At 41.6% G+C, this 19151-nt stretch overlaps 1 protein-coding gene across 1 annotated transcript; it reads left to right on the forward strand.

The window, feature by feature from the left end:
* Window positions 1-530: 530 nt before the first annotated feature.
* On the forward strand, window positions 531-17547 carry LOC136677508 (zinc finger protein 507-like). The gene is made up of 8 exons (XM_066655073.1): window positions 531-630; window positions 3061-3705; window positions 4118-5601; window positions 8106-8223; window positions 8723-8834; window positions 11688-11792; window positions 12129-12263; window positions 13471-17547. The coding sequence occupies exons 2-8, from the start codon at window positions 3063-3065 to the stop codon at window positions 13802-13804; spliced, it is 2931 nt and encodes a 976-aa protein (XP_066511170.1). The 5' UTR covers window positions 531-630; window positions 3061-3062; the 3' UTR covers window positions 13805-17547.
* Window positions 17548-19151: the final 1604 nt, after the last annotated feature.

The raw sequence follows: 19151 nt of genomic DNA on the forward strand, positions 1-19151 counted from the left end.
AATTGAATAATATAGAATAATATATGAATAAATAATAATACCAAATGTATTGATTATTTAAATAAAAACAATACAAAAATACAATAAATCATGAAATGCCTCCTTTTTCTCTGCAGTGGTGCACTGCATAGTTCCTGAATAATGTGTTCAACGTACAAACGTGTTTTCCATAAACTGCAGTTGAAATTGAAGCGCAGGCAGTGCACCGACCTACTGAGATACAGTGTATTGTTTAATTGTTATTAAAATATTATAGCGCAGTGGCTTAGTTGTGTCAAAATAAAAGTTCTGTATAAACAATAAAAAATATATATAATACGCTGACGTCACAACAGAATAAATCGCTTATAAATATTTTAAAATCCCACGTATTAAGTGCGTGAATTTACAAACGCGATACAGACAGAGACTCGCTGAGGAAAGTGGCAGTGGCGTGTGCAGGGCCTCGCATTCCTCTGTGGTCACCTGACCCATTCCAAAGCGTGGTCACGTGATCCAGGCTCCATTCTCGCCATTTTGAGCGCAGGGCAGTGTGAGGGGGGAGAGAAAAGTGTGAGATCACTTTATTACACACAGAGAACAACGATTAACAGCGCCCAGGGACAAAGATCACCGCCAGCTGCCGCTTCAGTAAGTAACTTCTACGGGTGAATTAAAAAAGCGCATGACTCTGAGGTATTTTTTTTTATCACACACGTAATGTTTTACTGGGTTATACCTCAGTCTGCCCTCCTCACCATGCTCTGTGTGTGTGGACGTGCCTGCGTGTGCATGTACTCTCGTCAGTGTGTGTGTGTGTGTGTTCTGTGGGTGTGTTTATAGTGCCCTTCATTTACTCCATTTGCTAAATTCAAAGCCAGTTGCAGTTAGGATTTCCACTCTTTATGGTGTGTTTTCAGGATATGAAATCCCTTTTATTCAAATGTTCATGGTCTTTTAACACTGTCCCTCACAATAAAATAGCCTAGATACCTGTGTTGTCCATGAAAGGGGGTTCATCCTACACCTCTCTTCTCCTTAACTGAGCCTACAACGTTTTTCAATTTGCCAAACTCTGTGTTTTATCACTAAACAAATCACTATCGGTTCCGTTAACACTACACGAATAAGCTCTGCTCTGGTGTGCTGATCTGTATTGTCCCATTCAGAAAGCAGGCCTTTGGGGAATCACTTAAGCAGGTTTTGTAGCTAGTTTCCTGTGTGGACCTGTTGCACTAGGGCTGGGTGATCTGGTTGGAATCTTTGCCACTGCTTACACTGATATCTGACAAGATCTTTGCATTAGAATGGTTCCCTGGAAGGATATGTCTCTCTTATAAATCACAGAAATTCCATCAGACTGTTATTCAGATAAATAACAATAAAATAGATAGAAAAAATAAGAAAATGATTATTTTTTACCTTTTTTAAATGCCCGTGTTATATTGTTTATGTGATAGAAAGTGTGTCATGAGCGATTGAAGCAGTCGACATTTCCACTTTGCAGTGGCAGAGTTCCAAAGACTGTTTCAAACACTCAGGGTTTTTCATGCCATAAGTCTAAGGAACCAAACATGACAAACTGTGGGGCAAGTAGCTGAGGGGTGGGTAGATGGAAGAAGAGGCAGTTGCACTTTCATAGGTCTGCATGGGCTAATTGAAGGCAAATGTGTAGAATTATATCTAACAGATGAGTTTTTAAATAATGACTGAAGAGGGGTTTAAAAGGGAGTTCAAAATGTAAAAGTTGATCACTGCTGACACATTCGTCTCGACCTTTTCTCTGAGGCCATGTGGTCCAGCTGGGGTTGCACGTGTGTTTAACTCCACGTGTGTGTTGTTAGTAGGAGGGGAGAGTCATGGCCATGCTGCTGATGTTGCTGTGTTGAACTTCCCCAGTGAGTAAAGTCAGACAAAGCAGAAGTTAAGACCTTGTGGTCAAAGAGGGAAAGTCATTTGTTGTAAACCACATCTTTTTACTTTCTTTGATGTTGAATGGACCTGATCCCATTGTAAACATGTCAATGATATGAGCTTAGATGGGTTTATCTGCACAAACTGAACCTAATAACTGTGTGATAACAGTGTAAATCATACAGTAGTTTTAACCTCAACAGATTATCATTGAATGGGGACAGAGAAAAAGGCCACATTTTTTTTCCTCACAACGTGCCGTTACAGCATAGTGTTTACATTAACAGAGTCTCCAAATGGTCAGAGCAGAAACGTTTTACCAGCCCAGGGTCACACACCTCACACCATGTCATTAAAATAAGGCCAACAGCTGACTTCCTCCATGGCTCCTAATGAGAGATATTATTAGGGCTGTGAAGTCATAGCCTCTGCTATTCTCGTACAGTCAAGGCTCCTCACTGGACTAGCACTTAGTTTTACAGTAATGAACACGTTCAGGGATGAAAGTTTTATATCTTTATCTTTTCCTAAAAGGTTTCAAACCCAGACCATAGCAAACTTGCAAAATTTAGCAATTCAAGGTTTTCTAAAGACATTATTTAGATGGATTCTTTGTAGTGGGGAAATTCTTAATTAGAATTGCATTTTGACGTTAGAAAAGATGCATTTTTTTATTCAACTTGCACATAGAGCACCATCTCTACCAGTCAAAACGACAATTACATACAACTTCATCTCTCAGGCTCAAGGGAAAAATCAGCAAACATGTATTTCATAGAAAATGACATAGAACAAAAGTATGATAAACCATTTTCAGTGTTTTTGTCCACCCTTTGCCTTTCTTACATCGGCTATCCTTCTGTTTGCAATAAGTTGCATTAACCTCCACATCTCAGATGTCTGTGTTTGTTGTTGTGTATAATCCCTTTAAGTTATCAGAATGCAGCATAGCATGGAATACAGATAACATATAGTGTACACAGTTTGTTCCTGTGTATAACAATACGTCCTGAATCAGACTGGCTGTTGATTTAACCGTTTAGTGTTTTATATATGTCTAATATGATTACACATTTATAAAGGGGGAAAAAAATATATGACGGCAGCACAGTATTTCCTTTTATAGTAGATCTGAGTGAAAAAAGTGGGTTTTTTTTATGTGTTTAGGTATGGAGGACAGCAGTGAAGTTGCGGTCATAGTCCCTCATGCCAGAGGTCAGCAGGAGACTGTCTTGGTCCCTTACCTTAATGATAACCAGCAGAAACAGCAACACAAACAAGCTACAGACTCCCTCATCCAGGTGATCGAGAAGCTGACTAAGATAGTGGAGAAGCGGCCGAGGCGGTGCGGTCTGCCTGGGAAGAAGAGGCCCTCCATGACTTGCGCCTCATTGACCGTCGCAGAGAGTAGAGAAGGCAACAGCGGGGCTTCTCCATGCAAAATCTCCAGAGAAGAGGGCCAGACTCGTAGCCATAACACACAGCCTGGTGTGGAATCCATTAATAGAGACCCTCAGACAGTTACCTGCTACCAGTGCAGCCTGTGCCGCTTTCTAGCCCCCACGTTGGGTGCCTTAAAGGAGCACCTTAAGCAGCACGAAAAGCAGCAGAGCAACCTCATCCTCATGTGCTCGGAGCGCTGTTTCACGTCCAACCACCAGGAGGAGCTGGATGCACACGTCAGGCTCCATTTTGAGCAAGGGTCTGAGTCAAGGGGAAGTTCACAAGTGAGGACCGGGTTCCCTACCACATCTGACACTGAATCTGAGAAGACATTAGCAGCCCCTAAGAAGTGGTACAGTTATGATCACGGTGAGTATACTTCAGTGATAGTGCCATAGTTTTTCCTTAAAATCATGCCTTCAGATTCCTTGTGATGCTTCACTGGCATGTAATAGGGAGAATAGAACCTCTGCCATTGCTGCTCCAGACTCCAGACATAATAAGCAGAAATGCCACTATGTAACTTTTGGAGGAGTGTAGGAAACCACTCCATTCCCCTTGATTTCAACTGTAGGGGGAGCTCATTAGCAAAAAGTACCAAATTGTATCCCTTTTAACTTGATCTTATAGGTTCTACAAAAAAACAACAACACACACTTTAAATATTTGAATAAATGAACCACATATTTTGTATTTGTTTTGATAATGACTAATTACAAAAAGTTTGGCAAGAAGTTAACATGTCATTAACATGTAATACAATTTTCCCGTCCACCTTTAGGAAGGTATCACTGTCTGATCTGCAGCTATGAGTGCCGGCAGCAGCGTAACCTGAAAACACATGCCTGGAAGCACGCTGGCTTAGTGGACTGCTCATACCCCATATTTGAAGATGAAGACGAAAGGCATGCGGTTCGTCCCGTACCCACAGTCAGCACCAGCCCTTCCTTAGCGCAGAGTAAAGAAGAGGAGGCTATAGTGGTTTTCACACCCGTAGTCGACAAAGGCCAGGTTCTGCACAGCAGTTCCTCCATTCAGTTGGAGCTTTGCGTGCCACAAGGAGTGAAATGTGATGACATTATGGCTGAAGGTGCTGTAGAAATTGAGGGACATATCAGCAACGTATTCTCTGTTAAAGAGGAAGTTCCTGAAGACCCGTTGGTGGACGTTCAGGTGACCCCAGAAGCACAGGTGGAGCTGGAGCTAGAGATGGAGAACCAGCAGATAAGTTCTGACAGTCTGCTGTCTTCAGCACAGAAGATAATCAGTTGCAGTGGCAATGATGCTGGACATGTTAATGTCATTGTAGAGAGGTTGCCCTGTGCTGAGGAACCTGTAGGGAGCAAACCTCTTCTCCTGAGCCCAGAGGTGGCTGGGGACAAGTCCCTGCTTGCTTCCAAAGACTCCGGTTCGGAAAACCAACCTCATCCTGTCTACTATGAGGAGCAGGAAGAGGTTGTGATCGCTTGGAGTGGAGAGAAGGCACAGCAGGAAACTGAGAATGGAACATCTGATGAGCCACACCCGGATGAGAATGTGCCTCCAGTCCGGAGGAGGACGCATTCTGAGTGTTTGAGACTTCATTCACTGGCGGCAGAAGCCCTGGTGGCCATGCCCACAAGAGCTCCGGAATTGAACAGGTCCACCATTAAAGGAATAGTGGGTATTGGAACACAGATTCCAGACACAGGCCAGAGACTTATCGAGGTGTCTGCAGCTTCTGCAAACACGGGTCACTCAAAAACACCTCCAGGAGCCGTTTCGGGTCCCGGCACCTTGCTGAATCTTGGCCTTGATGGGGTCCCTCATAGCTCCAAGGAAGAAGTCCTGGTTGATGGACCTACCAAAGTCGGAATTAGCATGTCTCTGCTGACTGTCATTGAGCGGCTGCGTGAGCGGTCCGACCAGAACACCTCAGACGAGGACATTCTGAAGGAGCTGCAGGACAACGCGCAGAGTCAGTGTGGCAGTGGGAGTTCAGGGGTGGTGGTGGGATCTGTGGACCCCTCCATCTCAGAGGGTGGTCTGGTGGAGTACATTGCCGGGAGTGAAAGGCCATACCGGTGCCGGTTGTGCCTCTACAGCAGCGGGAACAAGGGCTACATTAAGCAGCATTTGCGTGTCCACAGGCAGAGGCAGCCCTACCAGTGCCCGATTTGTGAACACATTGCCAGTGACAGCAAAGATCTGGAAAGCCACATGATCCACCACTGCAAGACCCGGATGTATGCCTGCAAGCACTGTAGTGAGACGTTCCACTATAAGGTGAGCTTCAGACAATTCACTTTCGGTCTTTAGTTACCCCTGCTCTGGAGTTTTATCGCTGCCGAACAGGGGTGGGCGATAGAGCAAGGGTGTAAAGAAAGTATGCTATATTATGGGTAACTGCATGATGATACGTAAACAAGTTAATTAGATTTACCTGGGGAGGTGTAATAATGATTAAATGATTACTGACCAGATCTGTGATTTTAATCCAGTATTAGACCTTTCCAAAATGTTTACAGGTCTGACAAGTAATTATATGAATGTCCTTCTATGCTAATCCTGTTTGAACTGATGGTATGGTAATGCATAGTAAAGCCTAGGGGCAGTTCCCTGCACAACATTGATCAGTAAATGTGTTGGGTCGGGTTTGTTACACCAGGGGAAATCCTAAATATGCAGGCAGTGTTTGTGAGCCACACCCAGATGAGAATGTGCCTCCTGTCTTGAGTAGGATGCATTCTGAGTGTTTGAGACTTCATTCACTGGCGGCAGAAGCCCTGGTGGCCATGCCCACAAGCTCCAGAATTGACCAGGTCCACCATTAAAGAAATAGTGGGTATTGGAACGCAGATTCCAGACACAGGCCAAAGACTTATCGAGACGTCTGCAGCTTCTGCAAACACAGGCCGCTCAAAAATACCTCCAGGAGCCGTTTGGGGGTCCAAGCACCTTGCTGAATCAAATTTTTGTTCTGGGTTAAAGTCGCAACTGTGTTCTCTTCCAGTGGTGTGGACTGCATAAAGCAATATTAATACATAAACAAAATTGAATCTGCTGCCAGTAGAAGAAGTGATTTCTACAGGCCATTTTCCCTTTTATAAAGTTTTATTTTATTTAGTGTTCCACAAGTTTAAGTCCAGGATATTTCTCAGATCTTTTTTTTTTCACCTGCTGAAATACACTTCTTAAATCAAGTGTTTTTTGTGAAGCAAAATTGCCAGACTGCAAGGCTAAGAACCCGCAAGACCGCGTCTGAATGCCTCTGGTATAATGTGTTCACACTGTTGAACTGACCTTTCAAAGAATAGTGAAAGCATCCTGAACACACTTTGAATGGTGAGAACATTAGTCTGTGGAGGAAGGTGCACCTTTCTAAGATAGTGCTGAATGTTCTGTTTCTAAAGACCTTTTTAGATCTGCTTTTAAGCTCTTCAACCATGACAGGTTATACAGTGAAGCATCCTTGCCACTAAAAATGGCTTTTATAAGTGTATAGAAGATGTTGATAAAGCTTTAAGGTTTTGTGGAATAGCTGCTAAAGAATGGTTTTCTGACCACCGCATTTAATTGTTTTTTTTGGGTTTTTTTTCATGTCCACATCAGGTTGTTCATTCAATAAGCTCCATAATAAGCACCAGCATTTCTGGATATATTCTCACTTCCCTTGCTGGATATTTAACCTGATGTCATTTTCAAACTGTTTATTATTATAAGGGAGTTTTCAGTCTTAAGTCTTGTTTAAATTTCTGATCAGTGTCGTAGTCACACAGCTCCAGGGGAGGTGTGGTGTGTTCTCCCTGTGTCTGCGTGGGTTTCCTCCGGGTGACTCTTTGTGAGGAGTGTGGTGTGTTCTCCCTGCGTCTGCGTGGGTTTCCTCCGGGTGACTGTCTGTGAGGAGTGTGGTGTGTTCTCCCTGTGTCTGCGTGGGTTTCCTCCGGGTGACTGTCTGTGAGGAGTTTGGTGTGTTCTCCCTGCGTCTGCGTGGGTTTCCTCCGGGTGACTGTCTGTGTGGAGTGTGGTGTGTTCTCCCTGTGTCTGTGTGGGTTTCCTCCGGGTGACTGTCTGTGAGGAGTGTGGTGTGTTCTCCCTGTGTCTGCGTGGGTTTCTCCGGGTGACTGTCTGTGAGGAGTGTGGTGTGTTCTCCCTGTGTCTGCGTGGGTTTCCTCCGGGTGACTGTCTGTGAGGAGTGTGGTGTGTTCTCCCTGTGTCTGCGTGGGTTTCCTCCAGGTGACTGTCTGTGTGGGGTTTGGTGTGTTCTGTGTCTGCGTGGGTTTCCTCCGGGTGACTGTCTGTGAGGAGTGTGGTGTGTTCTCCCTGTGTCTGCGTGGGTTTCCTCCTGGTGTTGCCCTGTGAAGGACTGGCGCCCCCTCCAGGGTGTATTCCCGCCTTGCGCCCAATGATTCCAGGTAGGCTCTGGATCCACTGCGACCCTGAACTGGACAAGGGTTACAGATAATGAATGAATGAATTCTTAAAATCTGTATCGCCATTAGGTTCATATCGATCGATCCCTAGTTTACACTTGACCTGTTTGGCCAGCTTCCTACACTGTTTTGGAGGGCAAGGCTGCTGTGTAGCTGTATTGATTTCTCCGCTGCCTTGGACAGGCCCTCTGCACAGCAGCAGGGATCATTAAGCACATCATTGACCGAGCTCTAAAGTTTAGAGTTTCTAATTGTGGAGCTTCAGACCAGTGCTTCTCCTCTCCTCTGCCGTGTGCGTATTAATAAAGTGTCTGCTTACGACGAAGCACTGACGGGTTTTATTAATACCTCCCTCAGAGTCAGCTGAGGAACCACGAGAGAGAGCAGCATGGGATGGGTGACACTTCTGCAGCTCTGACGGCTGTCAGCGAAACCACGGCAAGCATGGACGAGTCTGAAAAGATGACAGAAGAGGGTGAGAATGGATGTCATTTCAGAATTCATGTCATTTCACTCCATGCCATAAACAAGTATTACTGACTGTTGCTTCATCCACAAACTCAAGTGGAAAGGAAGCCTTCCATTTGGCTTCAATTCCCCAACATTTTTAAGCTTTCTTGTAATATTTATAATCTCTGCATAATGAATGTATTTAAACAAAGTTGTGCTAGATAACTGTTAGTGGTGATTGGGAACTGGACATCAGAGGTATCTATTGCCTTTAAAATCTCCCTCAGAGAAATGAATGAACAGTTTTGAACGTGCCATTTGATGCCTGAAACATTCCCAGGAGTTCTGACAATGTTTTTCAATAGTTTTAGCGGCTTTTTTTCTTTGATTATCTACTACATGTCATTACAGAACAAGCCTCTGTGTTTAAGTGATTAAATATCACTCACATTTTGAAAAAGCAGTGGAATTTTCTTTCACAAGCCTTTTAGTGTTAATTGATGTTTGCGTGCACTCTTTTGCAGACTTGGCCAGCGACCAAAAAGTGTACAAGTGTGACATGTGTGACTACACCAGCTCCACCTACGTTGGCGTGAGGAACCATCGCAGGATTCACAATTCTGACAAGCCTTACAGGTGTGTTCTCAACTCCTATTTCAGTGTAGCATGGCATAGCAGGATTGTAAAGACATCGTAGATGTTAAACCATGACAGGGCTGCATAACTGTCTTCAACCACACGAGGGCAGTAAAGCCCAAGTTAAATTTTCCTGCCCGTATTCCTGCCCTCAAGGAGCAGGGCTTATGCTGTATGTACAAACATAGTATGGTGTGGGGTTAGGTGTGGGTCTTCAGGATCTTGCTCTCTCTTACACACACTCAGATACAGACCAGATCTCGTTGTCTGACTCTCAGCGGGGCTTCTTTGTGCTTGTGGAGACATCTCAGAGTCGTTCTGCTCGGCTAACCCACGCCTACTTCAAACAGCCCCTGAGAGACGCCAGCCTCTTTCAACTAACACACGCCTGCCGGCCGCACTTTGTGCTCGGCCTCCGCGCAAATGGTCTCTTACAGGACTTCAGAAGTAGGCCTGAGGGCACTTGCGCACATCACAAGCAGCCTCACAAATTAGCGCTCAAACAAACAATACGTCCAAATAGAGATTTATCCTCACTCTGAGCTGTCGGGCTCCTCTGGGGGAGGGCCGTCTTGCATGGGCTTGACAGTTTTCTGATGTTTTAAGTGTGTGTAAAATGTTTTCAGTCATTAGCGTCGGCAGGGTTATTCATTAAAAAAAACGATTAAAGAAAGTAATTTCTGACTAATTTAAATATTCTAGTACCTTTTTTAAGCGGTTGTTGAGAGGAAGTGGGGGTAAATGAATGAAAATTAAGCTGAAATGCAAGGCTTTGCGTATTCAAGTGAGAGTGTCTGTTTTTCACGAAAATTGCTGCGTTCACACGGCTAGATTTGAAAGTGTTTTAATATTCAAACATAGTGAAGTGAAATTATGATTTCAGCCTCATTTCCGCCTCAATTTTCCAGTCACAGAGGGGCTCATAGATATTTACCCCGTTCTCCATTTGCAAGCTGTCACTCTTATAGAGTGTGCACCTCTATGACTAACAATAGAAGCTCCGATAAGAAGTAGTCAATGAAGGCAAAAGCAGCCAAAACAATAACAGTCATGAAGGATATCTGCGAATATTGACCGAGGCGCTGCTTCCCACTGCAGCATTAATTTGGAGAAGCTTTGGAGTTGTTGTTGTTGTTGTTGTTTGTGCTGCCAATAGCCACAAGTTCCCTTCATGAACCCAGGAAACAGAAGAAGCTATAGCGCTGTGAACAGAGCATCGATGCTGGTTTGTAAATGATTAAAAATAGATTTTTGTGGGGGTTTTTTTTTCTTTTTTCTCTCTCTCTCTCTTGAACTCCTGTTTGGTATAAGATAAAACGACAGACTGCTGTTTGTGAGACTAGTCTGCGGCCACTTGTGTACTGTGCATATGGCTATGATAACAGTCAGTGGGTGGAAAGCAATAAATGTCATGTTATGTGATGTGTATAACGATTCCACTTAGCATAACAGAGGCTGGCTCATATGAGTTAATGCTGCAGCTATCTGCAAGAACGTTAGAAGATGTTGTCTTCTTACAGGTGATCTTTCGCTCCATTGTGTTTGTCAGAGTTGTATATTGTGTTGTTAGACCGGGTTAGCGATGGCAATGGTGAAAGCCCCTGGGAACCCATTTTTATTTTATTTTTTTGGTTTATTTTTGGTATAACTCTAAACTTGGGTGTTATGAGAAACTTTCAGTGAAGTTTAAATAAAAAACACAAAACAGAAATATGATAATTCTCTCCTCAATAATGAGCAGAACTGCTCCCCTCTTGATGTGCAATGGGCAGTCCTAAAAGTGGGTAATGCTTATGTCACTATTACCCTGACCAATCGCAAGGCTACCATAGCCACGCCTCATCTCTGAGTCGAAGAGACTGTTGAGCTAAAGCTTAGGAGCCATTTTAACAAGCAAACTGTTCACCAAGTTATGGAGGGAGTGAAAGACGTAAACAGAGCAAACACAGAACACAAAACAATACAGAACGAGCATGAATGGAGTAAGTCTGAGTACAGCAGCGATAGCAGTAGCACACTTTTAATTGACTATCAGCTGCAATATCAGCCACGCTTGGCTACCGCACAGAGCAGAGTGACAGCGGGGAAGGCAAGACCCACTCGGTCGGCGGTACGGGGGAGGTAGCGGCCACACGGGACCGGGATGTACAGCAAAGCAACAGCAGGGATAAAAGCCAGACTCGGTCGGCAGTACAACAGAGTAGCAGCGGTAGAAAGCAACAATTTGGACACACTCTAGGAGGTATACAATTCATACATTTATGTTAACATAATAATATTAAAAAATATCACAATGACAACCACAGTTCAGAGTAAAAACCTTGACGTCTCGATGCTGTGTGTTGCCATGGTAACGTAAACAGCATTCTGTTCTGATAGAGAGCTGTCAGTCACGCACGGTCATTAGTTTATTTCACCATGCACACACTGTCCTCAGAGAGCTCCGAGGTGAATGTTTTGGTCATTTTTGAGGAGCGATTAAACATATATCTGTTTTTTTTATTTAAACTTTGCTGAACATTTCACAAAACACCCATGTTTAGAAATATACAAATAAACAAAAAATTCCTAAATTGGTTCCCAGGGAATTCCCAGGGGCTTTGGGCCATTCTGTTATTCGGCACAATTGGAGGATTACAAATGAAGAAACAATGTTCTGGCACTGCTGTTCACTGGCTACATTACACATTGCCATAGGGTTAGAGACATATATATATATATATATATAAGAATAAAAACTTGTCAGGAAAAGTCACTTTCTAATAAGCATTGATGCTTGTTTGGGGTGTGTTTTGTTTTTTAATCAGTGATTCATTATTAAATCCCAGTTCTTGTTTTTATAATACATAACAGGTGCTGCAGCTGTGACTTTGCTACTACCAACATGAACAGCCTGAAGAGCCACATGAAACGTCACCCTCAGGAGCATCAGGCAGTGCAGCTGCTGGAGCAGTACAGGTGAGAAACCCAGTGTCAGCCTCAACCCTGTTATGAGTAGACTTTTGTTTTTAAACCTCCATCCCCACATTAGCAACTGGGTGACGCTCCAGGGGTAAAAAAAATAGAGAGGTGAGAACAACAAGCAGAAAGCATCTTAATTACCCTAGCTGAGTGTCTTCACGTCTGGTACAGAGAGGCTGAATAGTTGATTGTGTCCTGCTCTAACACAACTGGATTAAAGGGGATGGGTTAAAGTGATGTACTAGAGCATAGAGAATGCTAATGGGCTGTAGTCTCCAGAACCAAGGAAAATAATAAGAAGCAAATGTTGATTTATTTCGGTGTGAAACTCAGGTGCTCGCTGTGCGGTTACGTGTGCAGTCATCCTCCGTCCCTCAAGTCCCACATGTGGAAGCACGCTGGTGATCAAAACTACAACTATGAACAAGTGAACAAGGCTATCAACGAGGCCATCTCCCAGAGCAGCCGGTTAGTGCACCTTTCATTTCCGTGGCTACTATACTTCAGCTACGATGGCATTGACTTCTGTTCATCGAATGTGACCTTGCTGCTGAAAAGGGCTATAGTTAATAGGCAATAACTTAAACCTTAGAGTTCCACAGTTCTTGTCAGTTTGCTCTACTTGTAGTACATAATGTACTGTTAAAACATGGTTAGTTATATAATGAATTACATTTACTTTCAGTGGGAATTCTGTATTGATGTGTTGGCTCACATGTCTGACTTTATTTCAGGGTTAATTTTCATGCAATTATTATTATTATTATTTTTTTGCCGCAGAACTTTTCTGCTTGTTTTATGAGGTATGGCTGTGACATTACACCATGCATTTATCATCCATGAAACTGTGACCTCAAGAACACCCAGTGTACAGTAATTTGTTGGAAGACATAAGCTGATGTTTAACACACAAGCAAAAAAAAAAACATTTCCAAGGTAATGAGAAATGTGTTTTAAAGTACATGGATATAATATTAGATATTGAATAGCATCCATGTTGCACAGTGGTATTGCTGATAATGTTGATGCCACACGGCTCCAGGACCCCAAAGTCCTGGGTTCAATCCCCACCATAGGTCATTGTCTGTGAAGTGTTTTAGTAGGCGGATTGGCTGTTTGAAATTGTCCATAGGTGTGTGTTTGTGTGTGTGATACCCTCTGATTTGACTGGTGCATCCAGGTCCAGGTTGCTATTCCTTGTGCCCAAAAATTCCTGTTGGTGACCCACCGCAACCCTGATCAGAATGAGTGAATGGTGCCACCTTGTGGACAGTTTTGGGGTAAAGGTGATTGAGTATGTATATGTGCGAATGAAAGTGATTTTTAAAGCCGGTTTCATGAGCTGTATCTAACAAGTTCCATTATTAATTCAGAATAGGTTTAATACCTATACATTCAGTATCATCAGCATAATAGATACTGCAATGCATCTATCTGATTAGCTATATATTTATATTGTTGTACGTGTTGAGTTTATTACATTCTGTCGGTACTAGTCCCAATCACGCATTTCTGGTTTAGGCAACAGTGAATTTTACTTTGTCATTTTAAAAAAGAAAATGTTACAAAAATTGAATTCAGGGTTCAGCACTGAAGGCAAGGCATTACTATTTATATCAAGTTGTCCTTGCTCTCATATAATATGCTCTCCTATGTTCGTCTCTGTCTTGTCTAGGTCTTCAGTTGTGTCCCCTGTTGTCTTTGGCAAGAAGGAGAAAGCGCAGCCCGGTCCAGCCGCTGCTGTAACAGGGACCCTCGGAAATGACCCGAGAGCCAGCCCTGTTGAACATACCCCTGGGGATCAAGTGAGAAAAGGAGGCATTGGGCAGTCACGGGCAGGGATGGAATACTGCATGCTGTTGTTCTGCTGCTGCATCTGTGGCTTTGAGTCCACCAGCAAAGAGCAGCTGATGGAGCACATGAAGGAACATGAGGGAGACATCATCAGTATCATACTGAGTAAGGAGCAGCAGGGAAGCCAACCAGCAGAGGCTAGCGCAGTGCTGTGAGGAAAAAGGAGCGCACAAATACATACACATTCACTCACAATCTCTTAACGTTAGAGCCAGTAACTTTTGCACACGTTTCTTATTTGTTTTCAACCTGTGTGAACACGGATCACAGATTTTACAATATTTGCTTTAAACTGACGTGCACAGCTAGGAAAAAGATTCTGCACTTTCACTATCTGGACTTTTTAAAATAAGGACAAAAAAAAAAAAAGCATAATTACTTTTCTGTTTTTTTTTTTCTTTTTAAGTAATCTCTTTCTTTACCAATTTCACTGCTCAACATTTAAGTTTGTTCAGCTTTGCTGGCATAAACCTTTAATTCAAATCTACAAGTTTATATAAAAGGTCACACTGAATTTGAAAAATTCAGCCAATGAAGCGTTTCATCACATAGTGAAACATGTGTTTTGAGTATTGCTGAAAGGCGTTTCATACCTCATCAAGTCCAACTTGTTATACATAGTATATGTAGGTTACTTAGGGTAAATTATAAACAGGGCAGCTTCTAGTTCACTGTAAAGCTATTTATCAGTATATTGTTTATTTGCTACCTTACAATGTAGCTGTCTTTATGGAAAGGTTGGAAACGAGAAGGGTTCGAGTTCTTATTTGTGTCTATTTATCACGTTAATGGTTTGTGTGTGTGTTTTTTGCATGTATTTTTCCGTTATATCCGCGCAAAGTAGGTAATTTTGTTTCTCAAAAGCCGTTCTTTGGTGCTACTGACCCTTCCTTCCGGGGTCATTTTTGGAATGTATCTTAAACCTATAGATAAGCCAGTAGAAAGTTGTGTGTTTATCCGTTACAGTTGAAAAGCACAAGTTAATTCATAAAACATTCTAATGGTAATTGGTCCAATAATCAGGTAATACAAACTAAAGAATCATCATCTACAATCTGATAGTGCCGCATAAGCCAAGTGTGCCGTCGTACATTAGCCGTTCTGATATTTAAAGGGGAAGTTCACTGCTAAAACTGTTGATGGAATCTGATGACTCTCTCTAGAACGTCCTGTCTGACTTGGCCTTTGTTGTGAACCTTGATGTTCACCTGCATTCAGTCCAAAGAGCTTGTTCCAAATCTAAGAACATATCTACTGTCTCTCCAGATCTATGCACATATTCACAGCAGTGGGAAAGCTTTTGACTAGCTAGCCTAACTGGTCAGTTGTTTCCAGGCTTCATTCATTTTGGCTTGACATCTCATTGTTGTACCTGCACTGGTATTGACATTGAAATTGCACTATTTCCTGGTGACTAAGCTTAAAAATCCTTGTTAGATAAATATAATGCCATGTATGAGCTGTAAATATTCCTCTTTTTTAAGATTTTGTACAGCTGATTTATTGGCAGTTTATAATGGAAATACATTTGAGTGTTTACCAATATACCTCTTATGATCCATATACCTCAATTTTAGCCTTCTACACAATTTGTTTATACTATAAAGTAAGTCAATATAGCCTCAGACATCTTAAGAAAAGTTCAGACCAGCAACATGTCATTACAGTGAATACACTTCCTCTAGAAATGCAAGCTTTCCACTTATTGGAGTCTGAATTGAAAACAGCAGTGGGATCTATGAATGGCGTGTCTGCTCCTGGAATAGCAGCATTTTAACTAAATACAACTCAGCGAGTTGAACCGATGCCCAGAGTCAGATAGGAGTCTTGAGAGATAAATGGACCATTCTGATTTTTTTTATTTGATGTTTCTATATATAAATGTTTTTGTAAAATTCTACTCTAATTTGAAGTGTGTGGTTTGTGGAAAAAATATATGCCGTGTTTCAGTGGTTTGATTTGTCCCCTCCACATACGACAGCATTTTCTTACGATTGAACGGTTTTAGGTTTAGACTCGTTTGGAATGTTTAAAACGCAAAAACATAACTCACATGTTTTAGTACAGTTTTGTTTAAGTAAGTTTTTGCTTTACTTTATTCTGAAGATCAATAACAAAATGTTAAAATATAAGATAATAGTAAGAATAACAACAATTCTTGAAATTATTGCTGTAGAGTTTCTGGAGTCTAATCGCTGATGGCTACCTCTGGTCAAAATGTTCCCAAATTTGGTTAAACTGAACTTTTTGAATGCTAAGTCCTACTTTTCTGCTTTAAATGCAGAACATTTACCACAGAAAATATTTGCATGCTCTTAGAAATGCAAAATTACGAGGATAAAATGAAATCCATTATTCATAGCTCTTGTGATTGCTTTCATGCAGCACAATGGATCAAACACAGTAAACCTTTATTTTCTACCAAGGAATATCTCATTAACAGTATTGTCTTACCCCAATTTGCAAATTAAAATGAGCAGGTCAGGAATGTGGTGACATTGTGTGAATTCAAAGTATTAAATAATTTTAGCGCAATGTGCATTTTAACAGGAATGTCCAGAACAACAGATTTGGAATTACTTTTCCATTGACATCAAATGTTCTCACTCACGGGAGGCTAATCAGAATGCATGTTGCTAGTTTGCAATGTTTGCAAAATGAGACTTCTAGAATTGCAGGGAATTTGTATAATTTAGGAGAATAAACACTAGGCTTATCCTCTATATCCTAGTACTACATTTCAGTTCAGATTCACTCAAAGGAAATTAGATTGAAGACATTGCCGTGTGCCGGAATCTGACTGATATTTTGATTAAATTTGAAAGCAATCGAAAGTGAAAGTAGTTCTATCATCTCCCTCATTGTTCAGATAGATTACACGTCTATTAAAATTTCCTCTAAAATGACAGTTCACAAGAGTTTAGAGAGATCCACTTGCTATGTGCCTTCCATTGTTACGCCTAATGGTTTCCAATTATGTTTATACTGTGTTTACATGTTGTCGAGGAACATCGTTGCACATCATAATGGAATTGGCAACTGTATAATAGCAGTGTTGCTGCCAATGTACGGAGTGTTTTTTTTAATACTCAATTCTCCTTAAAATCTAGGTTTTCTTTTACACAAACAGTTGGGAACACTTCAGAAATGCATGTTAAGGGCCAGTGTTTGCCATCATTTGTCTACCACCAACATATTTACATAGTATTTAAGTTGGTTTTCTGGACAAGATATTTAAGCAGAGTCCTAGACTACGTTTTAATTTGTGTTCAAAATGCTATGTAGTCCTGGACTAGGCTTTATCCCTCTCATGGAAACTGAACCTAAGTGTAATGATTCAATGTTTTAGCCAAGTGTTGCCCCATTAATGGATGTCTATATTGTTTTGAGATGGGCCTTGACTCTAAAATGTACCCTCACAAGTATCAGTTTGTACTGACTCATGGTACTACAGTATGGCTTTGTACGTCACTGGCTGTGTATATACTACAGAGATCTGAACTGACATTTTTAAGAGAATCTCTATTTTTTTTAAGGCAACTTGTAAAAAAAAATTTAAAAAAATAAAAAAAAAAAACTATAAGAATCAGAAAAAATGTATTGCTTAGCCAAAGTATATCAAAATTTGGGGTTCTTATTATGCCGCTATTGTCAAAAAAATAAAATAAATAAATAAAAATAAAAGTAAAGGGAAGTTTTGGCATAAGAAACTTGTCATGGTGCCAAAGGAGGGAAGGAACTCTAGACTTTAACATGGTTAACGCCTTTCAGTACTATTTTCTTCACATTGTAGTGGTCCTCTGGGTCATTTTGTTTAAGTTAGTGTTCCGTTTGATTATTTATTTGCTCTTCATAGACTGTAAAATGTTACGACTTTTGCCAGTGTATTTTTGGTAATAAAGACTGAACAATAACTTAACCTTCTAAGAGTGTCATCAATTAGTGCTGTCTATGGAATGCACAGGCATCGGCGCGGAACGACTGGCCAACAATCACAGCGTTTAACTTTTTCGTTTCACTTATAGCATCTTCACTGTGCCATTTCCAGATGATCGACTTTTTCACAACAGTGAAGTCTGGCAGCATCGGTCCTGACTAAATGGAAGACGGTCCTTGTCCAGGCTCCCTGTAACAAATCACACCATGGCACAAGTTGGGGATCTCTCCAAACTAATCCAGCTTGGATAATTGGCTGAGTCAAGAAGAGCGCTAGTCGTTTGGAACGAGTTTCTGCTACACTGTTCTCACACTGGGACAGAAGCCCTCTGTGGCTTGATGTAATTTATCATTTAAGAGGGCAATGTCTTGTTCATTCTGTGCCCTCAGTCACTATCAGTTTGCTGCAGGGCCAAATATAGATAAACAAAAAAGAAAGCAGCAGGGATAAAATGGGCCCCTAACCCGTGGCAAATGCTCACAGAGGTGTCCATCAAAAAATTGATATAAATGCTCTAGAAAAGATAGCCTTCCCTAAAAGGCTGGGGGGGGGGGGGGGCTGATTCACTTCAGTAACTAGAATTAAGCCCTGGACTGTCCACTGAAGTGAATTTTTTCTAATCGCAGTCTAAAATGTGAAGCATATTTCTGTTGACTGAATATGCACAATTTTTATTTTATTATTATTTATTTATTTTTAATTTTTTTTTACAAAAACACATTAATCTAGAGCTCCTAAAAACCCACAAACTGAAGTAAAAAAAAAACCCTTTTGGTTTTTCATGATCTGCTTTAGAGCTGGGAAATTAAATATGAATAAACAAAGACGATAGACGAAGATAAATAAGAAATAGCTCCTTGCAACTCACTCCTTGTGCACGAAAGTAAACTGGCCTGTTCTCAACAGGTGTTGAATGAGGTTATTAGAAAGGGGAAGACAATGCTAGGAATGGAAACAGTTCAATTCATTCATTCATTCACTATCCAGTTATCCAGTTTAGGGTCGGGGTGGGTCCAGAGCCTACCTGGAATCATTGGGCGCAAGGCGGGAATACACCCTGGAGGGGGCGCCAGTCCTTCACAGGGCAACACACACATATTCACTCACACTTATGGACACTTTTGAGTCGCCAATCCACCTACCAATGTGTGTTTTTGGACTGTGGGAGGAAACCGGAGCACCCGGAGGAAACCCACGCAGACACAGAGAGAACACACCACACTCCTCACAGACAGTCACCCAGAGCGGGAATCGAACCCACAACCTCGAGGTCCCTGGAGCTGTGTTACTACGACACTACCTGCTGCGCCACCGTGCCGCCCTCAGTTCAATTCATTTTAAAGAAAAACTAGTTTGCAAGTGTAGTGGAATAAATCAAGCAGAATTATATATTTATTTTTTTAATATGCTTTGTTTCAACCTCTCAGATGAAATCTTTATAAAATACAGACATTGCAGAAAGTGTTGGTACCCCTGAAAAATATTTCTCCCAGAAAATGATTGCAGTTTTTTGCTATACACATTTATTTTCTGTGTGACCTGGAACAACACAAAAAAAACAGGAA

The sequence above is a fragment of the Hoplias malabaricus genome, chromosome X2 (assembly GCF_029633855.1).
Source record: "Hoplias malabaricus isolate fHopMal1 chromosome X2, fHopMal1.hap1, whole genome shotgun sequence".
In the NCBI taxonomy this organism is placed as follows: Eukaryota; Metazoa; Chordata; class Actinopteri; order Characiformes; family Erythrinidae; genus Hoplias; species Hoplias malabaricus.